This window comes from Lactuca saligna, chromosome 8, assembly GCF_052625555.1.
Source record: "Lactuca saligna cultivar CGN05327 chromosome 8, ASM5262555v1, whole genome shotgun sequence".
NCBI classification, from domain to species: Eukaryota; Viridiplantae; Streptophyta; class Magnoliopsida; order Asterales; family Asteraceae; genus Lactuca; species Lactuca saligna.
Window position 1 is genome coordinate 11016908 of NC_136424.1, and position 14604 is coordinate 11031511.

At 32.8% G+C, this 14604-nt stretch overlaps 1 protein-coding gene across 2 annotated transcripts; it reads right to left on the reverse strand.

Annotated features, from left to right (window-relative positions):
• Positions 1–53: 53 nt before the first annotated feature.
• Positions 54–3127, reverse strand: LOC145011888 (uncharacterized). 2 transcript variants are annotated; one of them, XM_078970634.1, is made up of 8 exons: positions 2389–3127; positions 2105–2252; positions 1866–2016; positions 1642–1767; positions 1494–1574; positions 1197–1389; positions 847–1117; positions 54–457 (listed from the first exon to the last, which is right to left on the reverse strand). In XM_078970634.1, the coding sequence occupies exons 1-8, from the start codon at positions 2584–2586 to the stop codon at positions 171–173; spliced, it is 1455 nt and encodes a 484-aa protein (XP_078826760.1). In that variant the 5' UTR covers positions 2587–3127; the 3' UTR covers positions 54–170. The 2 variants fall into 2 exon arrangements, with proteins under 2 accessions (XP_078826760.1, XP_078826759.1); XM_078970633.1 differs by having other exon boundaries at positions 54–460; positions 2389–3126.
• Positions 3128–14604: the final 11477 nt, after the last annotated feature.

A 14604-nucleotide genomic window follows, 5' to 3' on the forward strand; every position in this document is an offset into this window, starting at 1 on the left:
TTAATTAGTTCCTCTTTACCTTTAATTATACAATTTTCATATAATCCGAAAACTAAAAACTAACAAGTTACAATTTCAAGTACAAATAATCAGAGATAATACAGTTGAGTTCTAAAAAACACATACCATTCACTTTTCACACAATTTACCAAATTACAACCTTACCCTTTTCAGTTAGACCATACATGAACTAACCCAAGTCTATTTCCTGTATAAATCTCATTCCTTTCTTCATCATAGAAAAGGGCAGTAATGTCCTCAAGGGCTTCTGCAACAGAGCTCATAATCCTTGAAGCCCTAATTCTCTTCCTTGAAGTACATTTACAACTTCTGCCACTACCTCCATTAGAAATTACATTATTGCCACTGCAACTACACTCATCCAAAGGAACACCATTCTTTGCCTTCACCTTTGCAAGACATTTCCCCGTCAAGATGTTGCTGATATTTATCGAACCTGCTGCATTACCACACCAGAATCGTCAGTAAACTTGTAATTAAATTACTATTTTGCCCTTGTTCACAAAGTATTATCAGTTTAATCACTACAAACAAAAAACAGTGTTTGTTTAATGATGAATGTCTGGATAAAGTGTTGTGTACAGTCTGTTTCTTTTCATGACGTAATAAAACGTCTGAATGTGACTAAATGACCATTTTACCCTTACATTTCAACAACTTCTCACAATGTTCCATCAATTTTAAAGCAAAGAGTTGGGAGGAAAAAGAAAAGGGCAATTAGGTGGCTTAGCCCATTAAGTCATTCTGTCCAGATTAAGTCAAAAGGATACAAACATGTATAGCTGTCCAGATTAAGTAGAAAAGAAGGGCTTTTTTGTAATTTACCATTTCCTTCCGTTAAAGGATCATCGGACTCGGTTTTACAATATGAAATGATAAGATCTTGATCACTTGTGATGTATATGTTGTTAGTGTTGCAATCTGGATGCCATAATAAATGATCTTCAAATGATGTCACAAGTTCCCCACGAAAATTCCATACAGCAACTGTTCGGTTTCTAAAAGTTAAAAATAATTGATTTTCATAAAGAAATATGAATGCTGATGGAGTCATAAATTCTGTCCTGCTAACTTCCGTTAAATCAGAATTGCGTACCTAAAAGAAAAAAGAAAATAAATTTTTTAGACTTTCAGTGTACTTTAAATGCAAGAAACTGCAATGGAAAATTCCTTACATCAAGAATCTGTAGATTCTCGTTTTCTTGCTTCACAAGAAGCTTCTCATTGAACTGTTCAATGAAATCCACCTTCTTGTTTCGGTGAAGAAGATGATTGAAACATTTTAAAACAGTTCCATCTTCAATTGAGAGAATCTTGAGAGGAACATGACCACTAGCTTTGTTATATATCAACAACATAATTCCAGGACTGTTTTTTTTTTTTTTTTTTTTTAATGGAAAAAAGAAATATCATTAGCACATACACATAAATGTAATAACTTGGTAAATATATAGGAATACGAATAACCTTACCTTATTTTGATTTCTTGTACATTTTTATCCGAAATGGAGTATAACATCGTGTAGTTTTTCAAATCAAACACCTTGTAAATGCTGGAAAAAGAAATTAATATAAATCAGATTATGCAAGAACACAGGGATCAAAATGTCAAAAACTTACCTATCTTGTGCTGAAAATGTCAACACCTTTCCATTCACATCATCAAATTCCACAAAACCAGGCCATTTCAAAGATTCAGATTCAAAAAGACCAAAACCAGCATCAGGTTGACCTCGTCGTATATATCTGCCACAAATTTTTATAATTTTTTTTATATAAATAATAAATTTCATACATACTACAAAGTACAAAGCATAAGAACAGTGAGATTTCATTTAACATACTCGATTCTTGTTGTTCTGCATTTCAAGGAGCTAAAGCTGTCTGAAGCATAGACTGATACTGTGATGAGTGAATCATTGTTCTTATTGTAAAACAAGCTTCTTATAACTTCATCAGGACTGACGTTTAGAAAGCATATTCTCTGGTTAGTCTCTGAATCAAATAAATAATAATAATGTTGTATTAGTCTTCACTCTTCAAGATCGAGTATTATATAACTTCCAAATTATATTTATAGTACCTCGACTGAAAGCAGCACAGACTCCAGATTGTGCAAGAGCAAAGACTATATCACGAGCAGCAACAATCTCAATGATTTTTGAACGCTTTTTCAGAAATGGTAATACCATAGAGCAGTGTCCCTTCGGATCATGAGTATCATACTCCTCCTAGAAACGATATGATAATTGATATGATACCAAAAGAAAACCTAACTTTAAGTCGTATACAGCGAACTAACTAAACCAAGAAGCAGATAGCTTAAGAATGAAAGTGCGAAATAGAAAACGAATATGAATTAAGAACCTGCAATCGAATGTTTCTGAACCTCTCTTGAGCATCGCACATCCTAAAAGCACGATCCCGCTTCGAGCAAATCTCTCTTCTCTGAAGCTTCTTAACGCTATTCACAAACCCATCAACACCACCACGGGGACGTTTCTTAGCAACCACCCGCCGACCATTACACGGACGTGGACTCGCCGTGATTCTCCTTCCGTCCATCACTCTAAACTCTAAAGCGACACCCTTTCTTTCAACTCTACCGTACAACCACGCAAATTAAAACCCAAATTACTTGTGTATATGTATTTGACGGTCTGTATTAGCGAACACCGACAATCAAGATATAATTACAATCAAAATCCAAGATTTTGAAATAGAAAAATAAACCCTAAATCCCAGGACCCCGAGTAGAAATTATCAGGGATTTTGGATTGCTCGTGGTCCTGAGCAATTAAATTGCCCACGAAAACACCAAACAGAAAGTAAAATTATAATTGAAAAACTGATTATGTGTATATAGCCAAATCTTCTGTTTCTCCCTCCAGAGAAATGAAAAGGGGAAGAATCGAAGCAGATTGAAAATGGTGGTGGGGTTTGAACTCAACGACAATATATTTAAAATTATAGAACTTCATCGGATTCTATAAAGTATGGCATCCGAATTGAATTCCATATCGAAATTTTGAAACGGGGATTTTCGACAACACCTCTGCCATTTCAATTTCAAATGCTTACAAAAGCGATCTTAAAATTTTGTAAAACAAAACCGAAGATTTTAGACATATAAATGAGTTAAGAATATAAACTGATTTATATTTTTAGTTTTAATTGTTTAAATCTAAAAAAAAATAAAGGAAGAATTTCATATATATCATTCTTAAACATCAAAATATCATATTTACCCAACTTAATTTTTAAATATCATATTTACCCTTCATAAAATTTCAAAATATCATATATGTTTTTTTTAAACATCAAAATATCATATATGCCCTTCTTAAATATCAAAACATCATATATGTACTTTTTAAATATCAAAATATCAATGGTAATATCTAAAATATCATTCATCAACATGATAATAATCAACAACAGCTAAAACTAAATAATCAAAATATACATTCCATAGAGAGAGTTGAAAATGAATCTTTTTGTTTGTCAAGAGACGACATTCCAACAATTTAGAAGTTCGCATTCCATTATCATAGATGTAAGGATAATATGTTAAATTTTTTAATTATTATAATAATTCTAAGGTATAAAGAATGATTATAAAATATTAAAAACATTATTAAAAATGATTTGGGCAAATATGATATTTTGAAGGTTTATGGAGGGTAAATATGATATTGAGAAATTAAGCTGGACAAATATGATATTTTGAAGTTTAAGAGGGGCATATATGAAATTTCCCAAAAAAAAAAATTCTAACAACTCAAAAGAGTAATATATTTTTCGATTTGTACACATTTACTCCTTCAACTTGTTAAACTATACACATTCAATCCTTATGACCGGTTATTCCAGGTTAGTAGGGAAAAATGACTTAACAAGGTAACATGTTTCTAATTTTGTACACATTTAGTCCTTAATATTTTTGTACACATTTAGTTCTTAATATTTTTTTGTTTCAAAATAAATCATTTTTTTTACTCATTCAGTACTTATGAACGATTTCTTTAGATTTTTCTCACGACATCTTACGTGAGACAATCATTGATGAACTGTGTGGGGTACTAAGTCCATAGCTACCAATTCCTAACAGGTACTAAATCTATAGCTACCAACGTCTAACAGGTACTAAATCCATAACTACTGGTGTTTGTCCAATAGGCACTAAGCCTATAGCTGCCAATGTATACTCTCATCATCTTATATCTCTCGTCATTCATCTACCCGTGTCATACCCAACATATTCGTATATATAAAATACGTATACAGTTTAAATCATTTAAAACATGTATAAAACGTTCATCCAGCATAAACAGCAAATATTCAGATAATATGCACACATAGCACGTAGTTTATATAAAATACTTTATATCTATTTGTAAGATGAAAGTAACTATGCACTCACTTGATAAGGTGATGACTTGGTACTCGGACAGCACTTCGTTACTGTTAAAACAATTTCCCTCGGACAAAACCTACTATCATTACCACTAGAGTTTAGTCTAACGTTAACTGCGACTAATTAATAGTCTAGATATTATTATTATTATATAAGCGTTAAGAAACACTCTTATATAACTCATAATAATATCCCAAATACTCATTTTAATTTCCTAAGAACGTTACTATATTAAAACATAAGCTATACAAAAAGATAGGGTAGACATAGCTCACTTACAACGGGTTTTTTCGCAAAACTGGGTTTCGCTGGAGCAGCGTTTCCAAGCTGAAAGGATCCTCCTCTCGGAGCTTCCCGATGCTCCGGGACTTGCTTCTAACACCTTGGAGGTGCTAGGGAAAAACCTTGAAGGTTTGGGGGTATTTGGGAGGAAAGAAGTGGAGAGTTGTGAAGAAAATGGGAGATTTTCGCCTCTATTTATAGGCTGCCAGCGCCGAGTACGCCGAGCGTACTCAAAAATTACGCTAAGCGTAATGGTTATGCTGAGCGTACTCAAAATTACGCTGGGCGTAATGTGCCACGTGTCACCATCTGGTGGCTAGCCTTGGGGAGGAAGCAACGGTCGTGATCGCGCCACGTCACCGAAACTCGCATAACACCCTCCCGACTTAGAAAAATCATAAATTTTGCATACGAGCTCCGTTTTTGACGTTCTTTCTATCCACGCGAAGGTGGGAACGTACTCTAAAACTTTCGTTTAGACTCTGTCGGCTAATTTTGGCTCGATTTTAAATTTTATATTATTAACAAGCTGGGACAGGATTGGTCCGTTAAATTCTCATAACTTCTTCATCCGATGTCCGTTTTCGCCCATCTTTTTCTCGTTACGCTACTCTTGACGATATCTTCGATTCTCTTTGAGGTTGTGTCGGCTAAAACCGCTCGATCTAATATTCGAATTTCAGACTGTACACTGCTAATCCGAAACTTCGAAAAATCATAACTTCTTCATACGAAGTCAGATTTGGGCGTTCTTTTTATCGATGTTCTTAGTTTAAAATATTCTACGACTTTAGTTTATATTGATAAGGCTAAAACTCGCTCTATCGTAAATTCACTATTTACGCTTCCGGGTGCCGTGCCGGTTCCGTCGCAAAACTTCGACGGGTCATAACTTCTTCGTTATAACTCAGATTTCGGCGTTCTTTATATGTACGGAAACCTTGTAACATATTCTACAACTTGGTTAAGATTATTTATTCTAAATAATCTTTTGTCGAAAAGTCATTTTCGACCCCTGTTGCCTCTAAATTGACTAGCCCGGATCTACAGGCGTTACATTAAGAAAGAAACATTGAACCTTAATCATCATTTCACGTGAAAACTCTAATTTGGGGTTATGGGCTTGGACTTTTTGGGACCCAAATTTGGGCCATTGAGATGGAATTATGTGATTAAGCCCAATCACACCATATGACTTATTTAGAAGAATGGACTTAATGGATTAATTCCTTAAAGGAATAATTCCTTAATGGGTTAAGTAGGAAACTTAACCCTAATCGGCATTTTATGTGAAACCCTAACTTCACTTGGGTTTATTGTTGAGCCTTTCTATTGGGCCTTGATGATTGGACTATTAATGGGCCATCCAAGAATAATTATATGGACTAAAATAATTTAATGGGCCTAGGGTAAGTCCCATGTAAGGGGTTGGGCCCAATTTGGAAAATTAGGCCATAAATGGGCTATAGCTTGGGCCTTAATGATTATATGATATTGGACCATTAGACTGTCAAAGGTTAGACTGGACTCTTGGTTGGGCCTTAGAATGAGATCATGTATAGGCCTAGGCCCAATTTGGAAAATTGGGCCATGCGTTGGGCTTTGATTCCTAGTCGACTTTAGGCCTATGGATTGGGCCTTGGGCTTGAATAAGCCAAACTAAGGGTAATGTAGTAATTACCCAAAGAATGTACTTATGGTTATGTATTGAGACCCAATTATTAATTGGGTGTTATTTTGGTGTTGACAGTTCGGGAATCTGTCAGCCAGCAGCTGGGGTCGAGTCTGCGGGACTTCAGCAAGTATGGGATTGTCTCTTCGGGACTTCAGCAGTGTGAGGTGAGTTACCTTCCAGTAGCGGTGGGTCTAAGGCCACAATGTCGGCCCACCAGCAGGAGATGTATGATAGATGATTGTCTTTGTGATATCATCTAGGTTTGCTACTACCTGATATGTTATATGCTAGCATGATATGTTGTATGTGATAGTCGTAGAGTTCGGTTGTTAGGACCGAAGGGTAGCCAGACACCCCATATACGTCTGACCGTATGTGATGATATGTTTGTATGCTGGCTTGTTATGTTATATGCGATAGAGGTAGTAGGAGGGGACCAGTCCCCGAGTTCGGTTGTTAGAACCAAAGGGTAGTTCAGGCACCCCAGATATGTCTGATATTATGTTTGTGTTATGTTATATGTGATGGTAGTAGTAGTAGTAGGGGTGAAATAGTCCCCAATATCCGGTCAAGAGGACCGAAGGGGAGGCCATCTCCCAGATATGCTAGTCAGTATCCGGTCGAGAGGACCGAAGGGGAGGCCAGCTCCCAGACATGCTAGTCAGTATCCGGTTGAGAGGACCGAAGGGGAGACCAGCACCCAAATATGCTAGTTAGTATTCGGTCGAGAGGACCGAAGGGGAGGCCAGCTCCCAGATAGACTAGTTTGTATCCGATCGAGAGGACCGAAGGGGTAGGTCGGGCACCCAGATATTCCTGACAATATATGTATGTTATGTGATTATATGGTATGTGGTATGATGGGGGAACTCACTAAGCTTCGTGCTTACGGTTTTCAGTTTTGGTTTCAGGTACTTCGTGTTTAAAGGAAAGGAGCCGGCTTGATCGCAGTGCATCACACTATAGTTTTCTGCACATGATTTGGGATTACACTCTGATATTATTTTATGATAACACGTTTGATTATTTCTACTTTGGTTTGACATGACATGATATTACGGATGTTTTATTACACTGTTGGTTTTATGATGACGTATTTAAAAATGAAATTTTTGGCCTGTATTTTTGGGATGTTACAATAAATGTCGGGAATTTTGTTTGAACAATTGTTGAATCGCAAATGCACAAAGTTTGTCGATTGTTTTATAACGATATTTAGATTTATGAAAATATATGTATATTTTTCATTCTAAATTCATAAGTTATAATTTGGTATTTTTGACTCAAATATCTTAATAATAAAATAATTGACTCAAAAATATTGGTTTGACCTATTCAACCACTCTTTAATAAAAATGACAATTTTAGTCCCTTTTTATAGAAAAATGACATTTTAGGTCCTTAAACTATTTTTCTTGACATTTTAGCCCAAAGAATTATTTAAATAATGTTTTCAGCCCAAAGTTTACTTTTTGGCAGTTTCAGCCCCTTTAGTAAAAAGATTTTCATTAATAATCCAAACTTTTCGCAACTTTTACAAATTTGACCCAAAATCCAAAAACTTTACATTTTTAATCCTTTTTGGCAAATAGGGTCATTTTAACCCCTGAAATAGGATTATTTACTTTTCTACCCACTATTTTGGGCCTATGGGCTGAAAAGCCCAAAATTTTAGCCCATTAGGCTACAATTTACATTTTTAGTCCTTTGAAAAGCATAATGTTCATAAAAACTTCTATTTTAACTGTTTTGACCTTTTGATCCTTGTAGAAACCGTGAATGACATCTTTTTTTCCCAACTTTTGTTTATTTTTCAAAAATGGTCCAATAACGAATTCTATGTTATTGTGTGCTTATTATAAAGCTTGTATGGTAGTTTATCTTGAAATGTTAAGTGAAATATAACCTAGATCACATATTTTCCTTCTTGAACTATAGATCTCGAATATATAACATTTTTGGCACATATTTACCACATAAACACAAGAAATCACACATAACATACAAATACACATAGATCTACACATTTTACTTGTATTATCCCCCATAAAACATGTGAAAACCAAAAATAGAGGGGTATGAACTCACCTTAGGTTTGTGGGTTCAGTTTTGGAGAAAGAAATGGAAGAGTTTGGTCCTATCAACTTCCTTGAGTAGATCTCGAACTCAAGAAGATTTCTATGAGTATAACACCAAAAACTTTATGTAAAGGGATGAACTAACAAGAGAGTGAAGTTATGAAGCTTGGATGTGTAAAGACTTACCAAAGATTGACAACACTTGATGAAGAATCTTGAATCCAAGCTAAATTTTCGAGAATTCCTTGAAGGAAGGAAGGAGATGACCTTAGAGAGAAATGGAGAGAATTTTTGCGTAGTGTGTGTGTGTTGTGTGTCTTCGGCCGAAACAAGAAGAGAAGAGGGGAGGGAAATATTAAGACATGATAGGTGCATGGATGTATAGGGCTGAGTATTATTTAGTGGGTAGTTTGCATGGATTACCTCCATGTATTAGTGAGGTGGCATGGCTTGGATAATTAGCCATTTTCCCTTTTTTTTTTACTTGGGCCGAAAATAGGTTAAAGAGAAGGGAGGTATATTTACTTGGCCCATTTCTAGTCTTGGCTTGAAATTGTGAGGCCCAAATAATATTTTTTCAGCCCATTGGGCATTTAGGGAAATTCACGGCCCAATTCTTGCACAAAAGAATGGATTTGAGTCTATTAAGGCTAATTGGATTTGTTATGGCCCAATAAGGCCCATTATAGGTAAACTAATCCATTTTAGATCCATTATGGCCCAAAATGTTAAGTTTCATGCAAGTGGGTCCAATTAGGGCCCATTTAAGGGTTCTAAGCCCAAATTAATCAAATTGGAAGCTTATTGGTCCATTAGGCCCAATAAGGAAATCCTAGTCCATATTGGACTTAAACCGGGATTTCTAGGGTTTCCAACCTTTTATTGACTATTTGAATGTTTGTACAAAGTGCTTGATGGAAATTTTGTTGTCATTGAATAAGCATCATACATGCTTTCAAGTTTTAGTTACAATGTTATCCTTGTTAAGTGTTTTCAAAGCATCAGAATTTCTAGTTGTAACAAAAAATGTAACCAAATTTTGCATGATGTATGACATAATGATAGATGTTGAGAGCATGTCTAAGGTTTCTTGCAAAACAATTAGGAATTTTCATTATTTGGATAAAACCGAATTGTCCAATTGGACAAATTGGTTTGAACTATTTGGTTCGTATATTCGGATTTTTGGATTGGTTTTCAACAAACCCGAATTACTATTTTGGATTTCGGATTGGTTTTGGTGTATAAAATATGAAGCGAATAATCCAAAAAAACCGAATAATAATTTATTATTTATTTATTTTTAATATAACCATAACTATTTATTATATTTATAATTTATTTTTTCAAATAACTTTAAAAAGTTCCATCTAATAAAAAACGTTAATATACATTTTCTCTTAAAAGTTATTTATCTATTAAATATTAAACTATAATATACATTCTTAGTAGTTTATAGATTTTAAATCACAACTAAATATTTTTTTTGCTTCTTTCTATAAAAATTGGATAATATTATAATTATATGTCTTTTTAAAATGTTTTAGTTTTTGAAAACCGAATTATAAAAACCGATCCAACCAAATTGTAATGAGATCAGATCGGATCGGATTTGATTTTAGTTTGGATTATTCGGATCCATATTTTGAAACCGAAATCAATTTGGATTTACTTAATTGGATCGGATCGAACCGGTCCATCCAAACAAACACCCCTAAAAACAATGCCAATTTCAACCCTATAACATAATATGCAAGGTGGCAATACCACAACTCTTAGAATGCCTAATCTCCGTTTGAACCGAATTAATTTTTTTTTTCTAATTTTTGAAGGTTGTTTGACATCCAGCTGTCTATTACCTTTTGATTAACTCAGGTGAATGTTTTTTGTTTAAATATTTCTTCTTTTGATTTTAAAACAAGTCTTTTCTTCCAATATTGGATTCTAAATCACAACTGACCATGCATTATTTTTTCCTTTTTTACTGCTATAATTAATCAACATACTTCCCAAATGTTCCATATGTGTGTTTAAAGCATCCATTATTAACATGTATTGCTAATGATAGGAAAAGACCTCGACAACAGACAATATAAGGGTATTTGATCCTTCTTGATCTGGCAACCTGGCTCTGTTCTTAGCCTATTGCTAAAATAACCCGAGCCCACATCTTATTTACACTTTTTGACCTGTAAAAGTTCCGGTTTGGAATATTGGTGGTGTGGTAATTTTGTTCTCTGTAAATATTCCATGCACAGTCATTTATTTGCACATTTCCATGAGACATATCACGAAAAGTTTACTGAAATTGGTATTAACTTATGTTTTTGTATGCACGTATAAGTTTTGAGGAGTGTAGAACGAGTGGTGGCATGAACAGGTTCATAAGGAACAACTGAGTTGAAGGTAAAATTGTAAAACCATATAGGTAAAGGTGTGTTTTAGAATCACTTGATTTTTAGTTAGGGAAAAACTATGATTTTCAAGCATTATATTAAAGATATGGTACATTTAGTTGAGGAAGTACCAATTGTAGCATTGTAATTTCGTTGGTTTTGTATATTTTGACATTTTACTTTTTTTTTTTTTTAAATAAAAGGGTTAATTACAAGATATAGCAATGTACATTTGTTTGTTTATATGTTTTGGCACCATGCTTTTTGTTTCTTCCTATTATTGCATTGTACTTCAAAATCTCAACCAAATTATAGTAAATTGGTCCAAATCCAATATTGGAGTTTGTGTGTTATATGGTCTCTCTATATAAGTGTGATCTAATATATGTATGTATGATCAATATTTTTCAGATTGACCAATATATAATTGGCTGTAAATTCATAAGCTTTAAAAAAATAAGCAACAAACTGATTGTTGGGTGTCATACCTGTTGGTTGATAGAAAAAAAAAAACTATAAGTTTGTGAATAATTTGTGTATATCTCTTTTAGCTACGTATATTACAATTACATGAGCAATCGAAAAGATACAAAAGCTTAGACTATGTATCATAATGTATTACTCTTTTACCTCGTTAATAATTTTATACATAAAACTATCAAATATGACTTAATTACTTGTATGTCCTTTATGTGTTATTTTCTACAAAATACGAGCTGGAATGACTGGTTCTGATCATATGGAAGAGTAATTCAACCCTTATTTATTGAAATGGTCCTTGTTGCAACTAGAGAGACACATTTACCGGTTTTGTTTTTTTTAAACAGATTCAATTTTCTAACATGTTTTTTCTAGATTGGTTTTGGTTTTGGTTTTTGGGGGTTTTTTTTGAAGTGAAACTGATTTAAAAACCGGTTTTTTCGATAAAAAATGTTTTAGTTCGGTTATAGTATAAAAATTGATTTCATATATATATATATATATATATATATATATATATATATATATATATATATATATATATATATATATATATATATTACTAATTGGCGGTTTGGTTATAAACTAACGTGTTTTAGAAAAAACCAGTTTTCAAAAACCGTTTTGGATTTTTTTTGTCGATTAAAAAATGGTTTAAATGTGCACTTCTAGGTCAACAAGGGCACATTATTGAAATAACCCTGAGCACTCATATTATAACAAAGTTTGGACAGTCTGTAGTATATTTGCTAACATTTTATGGTATAAAGTTTCATTTGTTTATAATACTAATTTAAAAAATATTTAGCTTTCTGACAACAAAGAATAATTGTTTTGACATAAAATTGAACATACAACTTGATCACTTTCTTACTAATTTGACGTAAATGAATATTTAACTGGACCACTTTTAGACTAATTTGACAACAAAAAATTACCAGATGGACAACAAATATTGTTTAACAACAAAAGTTACCACTTTTCCCATCTAATATCAGGAAGAAACTTAAAATGATTTTTTGATGGAAAAAAAAAATAGTCGGTGTCTTCAACGAAGAGGGCATAGTGGTTTCAATAGTTAAACAAAATCATAGTGGTTTTATGGATTTGACCTTAGATTTTTTCGGAAAGTCACTTCAACAAAGTTTCTATTTTTCATTCCCACATGATTATGTCTTCATTCATTATTTTGTTGATTTCTTCTCCAGACATTTACAATTTTAATTGGGAATATGACTTATCAAGGTAATTAACTTTTCGGTATGTTCATATCTGAGTAACTATCTTTTTTTTGTACATATGTAGGTAACAAACTTTTTGGAAGTGTTCACATATGGCCATTATGACCTGCTATAACAGGTTAAATCCTAAATGTGAACGCTTTCAACAAGTTTGTTACCTAGATGTGTACAAAAAAAATAGTTATCCAAATATGAACAAAAGGAAAAGTAAAAATTACATTACATGAATGGTCCCTATAGTTTGGGGGAATTTGTGGTTTTGGTCTCTAAGTTACTTTTTTAAACTTAAATGGTTCCTATTGTTTATTTTTGTTGCGCGTTTGGTCCCCATCTTACCTAAAAATACTATTGTGCCCTTATTAATTTATTTATTTTTAATTAATTTTCTTATCTATATTTATTTTTTACATATTTATAAAAATTAATATACCACACATATTTGTATCTCCTTGGATGATCCCTACTATTTATTTTTTAATTAATTTAATTTTTTAACTCGGATGGTCCATACTATTTAATTTTGTTACGAACTTGGTCTCTGTCTTACCTAAAAAGACTATTGTGCCCTTATTAATTATTTTAATTAATTTTCTTGTTTATGTACTTATGCTTTATATGTTTAAAAAAAATTAGTAGACCTCACATATCTGTATCTCCTCACCATCCCATCTTTCATCATTCTCAACTTCTATTTATTTTTCATCTTTAGTGATATCGACGTCTTCATCATTACTTCTTTTTTCGGTCCTTCAACTCCGTCGAAACAACACCACAACCCACTAAATATGAAGAGACAGTAGGTTATGGTGTTGGTTCTCCAGAGTTGAAGTACCAAAAAAAGAAGGACGGTGAAGACATTGATGTTACTAAAGATGGAAAAGAAATAGAAGATGGGGAGGATCAGAGATGAGATGGTTAATGGTAAGACTCAAATTAAATTTCTCAAATGTGATTTCAGGTTTTATAAAAAATAAATACATAAATAAGAAAATTAATTTAAAAAATTAATAAGGGAAAAATAGCATTTTTAGATAAGACAGAGACCAAACGCGTAACAAAAATAAACAGTAAGAATCAACCAAGTTAAAAAAGAAAAATTAATTAAAAATAAACAGTAGAGATCATCCGAGGAGATAAAAATATGTGTGGTCTATTAATTTTTTTAAATATGTATAAAATAAATACATAGATAAGAAAATTAATTAAAAAAATAAATTAATAAGGGCACAATAGTATTTTTAGGTAAGACGGGGACCAAACGCGCAACAAAAATAAATAGTAAGGACCATTTAAGTTAAAAAAATAAATTAGGGACCAAAACCACAAATTCCCCCGAACCACAGGGACCATCCATGTAATTTAATTTTTAATTTTCATTTTGTTCATATTTGGGTATCTATTTTTTTTTTGTACACATCAAGGTAACAAACTTGTTGAAAGAGTTCACATCTAGGATTTAACCTGCTATAGCAGGTCATAATGGTCATATGTGAACACTTCCAAAAAGTTTGTTACCTACATATGTACAAAAAAAAGATAGTTACCCAGATGTGAACATACCGAAAAGTTAATTACCTTAATAAGTCATATTCCCATTTTAATTTTATCAAATTGATTAACAAAAAACCAATAATTAAAAATACATACGTAAAAGATTCTCTCGGTTCGGTTCTTCAATCCTAAAGGAAACAAGAAAATAGTTTGGTAGCCAACACATGAGTACATTCATATGCTTTTCGTATACGTGCGTTTTAAGCACCTCCATTATGTATGTTGCAATTCTGATAATCATTTGTCTTGTCACTGTATTGCATGGGTATCACAATATTGCATATAAATTGTTCACATAATCCCCCACGTAAACTGTAATCACTGTCATGAAAATATTCAAAGAAATAAAACTAATACATTCGACAGATTAGACTGCATAGATTACATGTATAAGGTAAACAGGTGTAGAAACTATTTTTTGAAAAACTATTTGCACCCGTCGCTTATATATATATATATATAT

Excerpts from the sequence above, each read along its gene's own strand:
- LOC145011888 (XM_078970633.1), bottom strand. The coding sequence starts at position 2,586 with ATGGACGGAAGGAGAATCACGGCGAGTCCACGTCCGTGTAATGGTCGG. Across the intron at positions 2,253-2,388 it reads TCAGAAACATTCGATTGCAG|GAGGAGTATGATACTCATGA; the intron begins GTTCTTAATTCA and ends TATCGTTTCTAG. Across the intron at positions 1,575-1,641 it reads ACATTTTCAGCACAAGATAG|CATTTACAAGGTGTTTGATT; the intron begins GTAAGTTTTTGA and ends TTCTTTTTCCAG.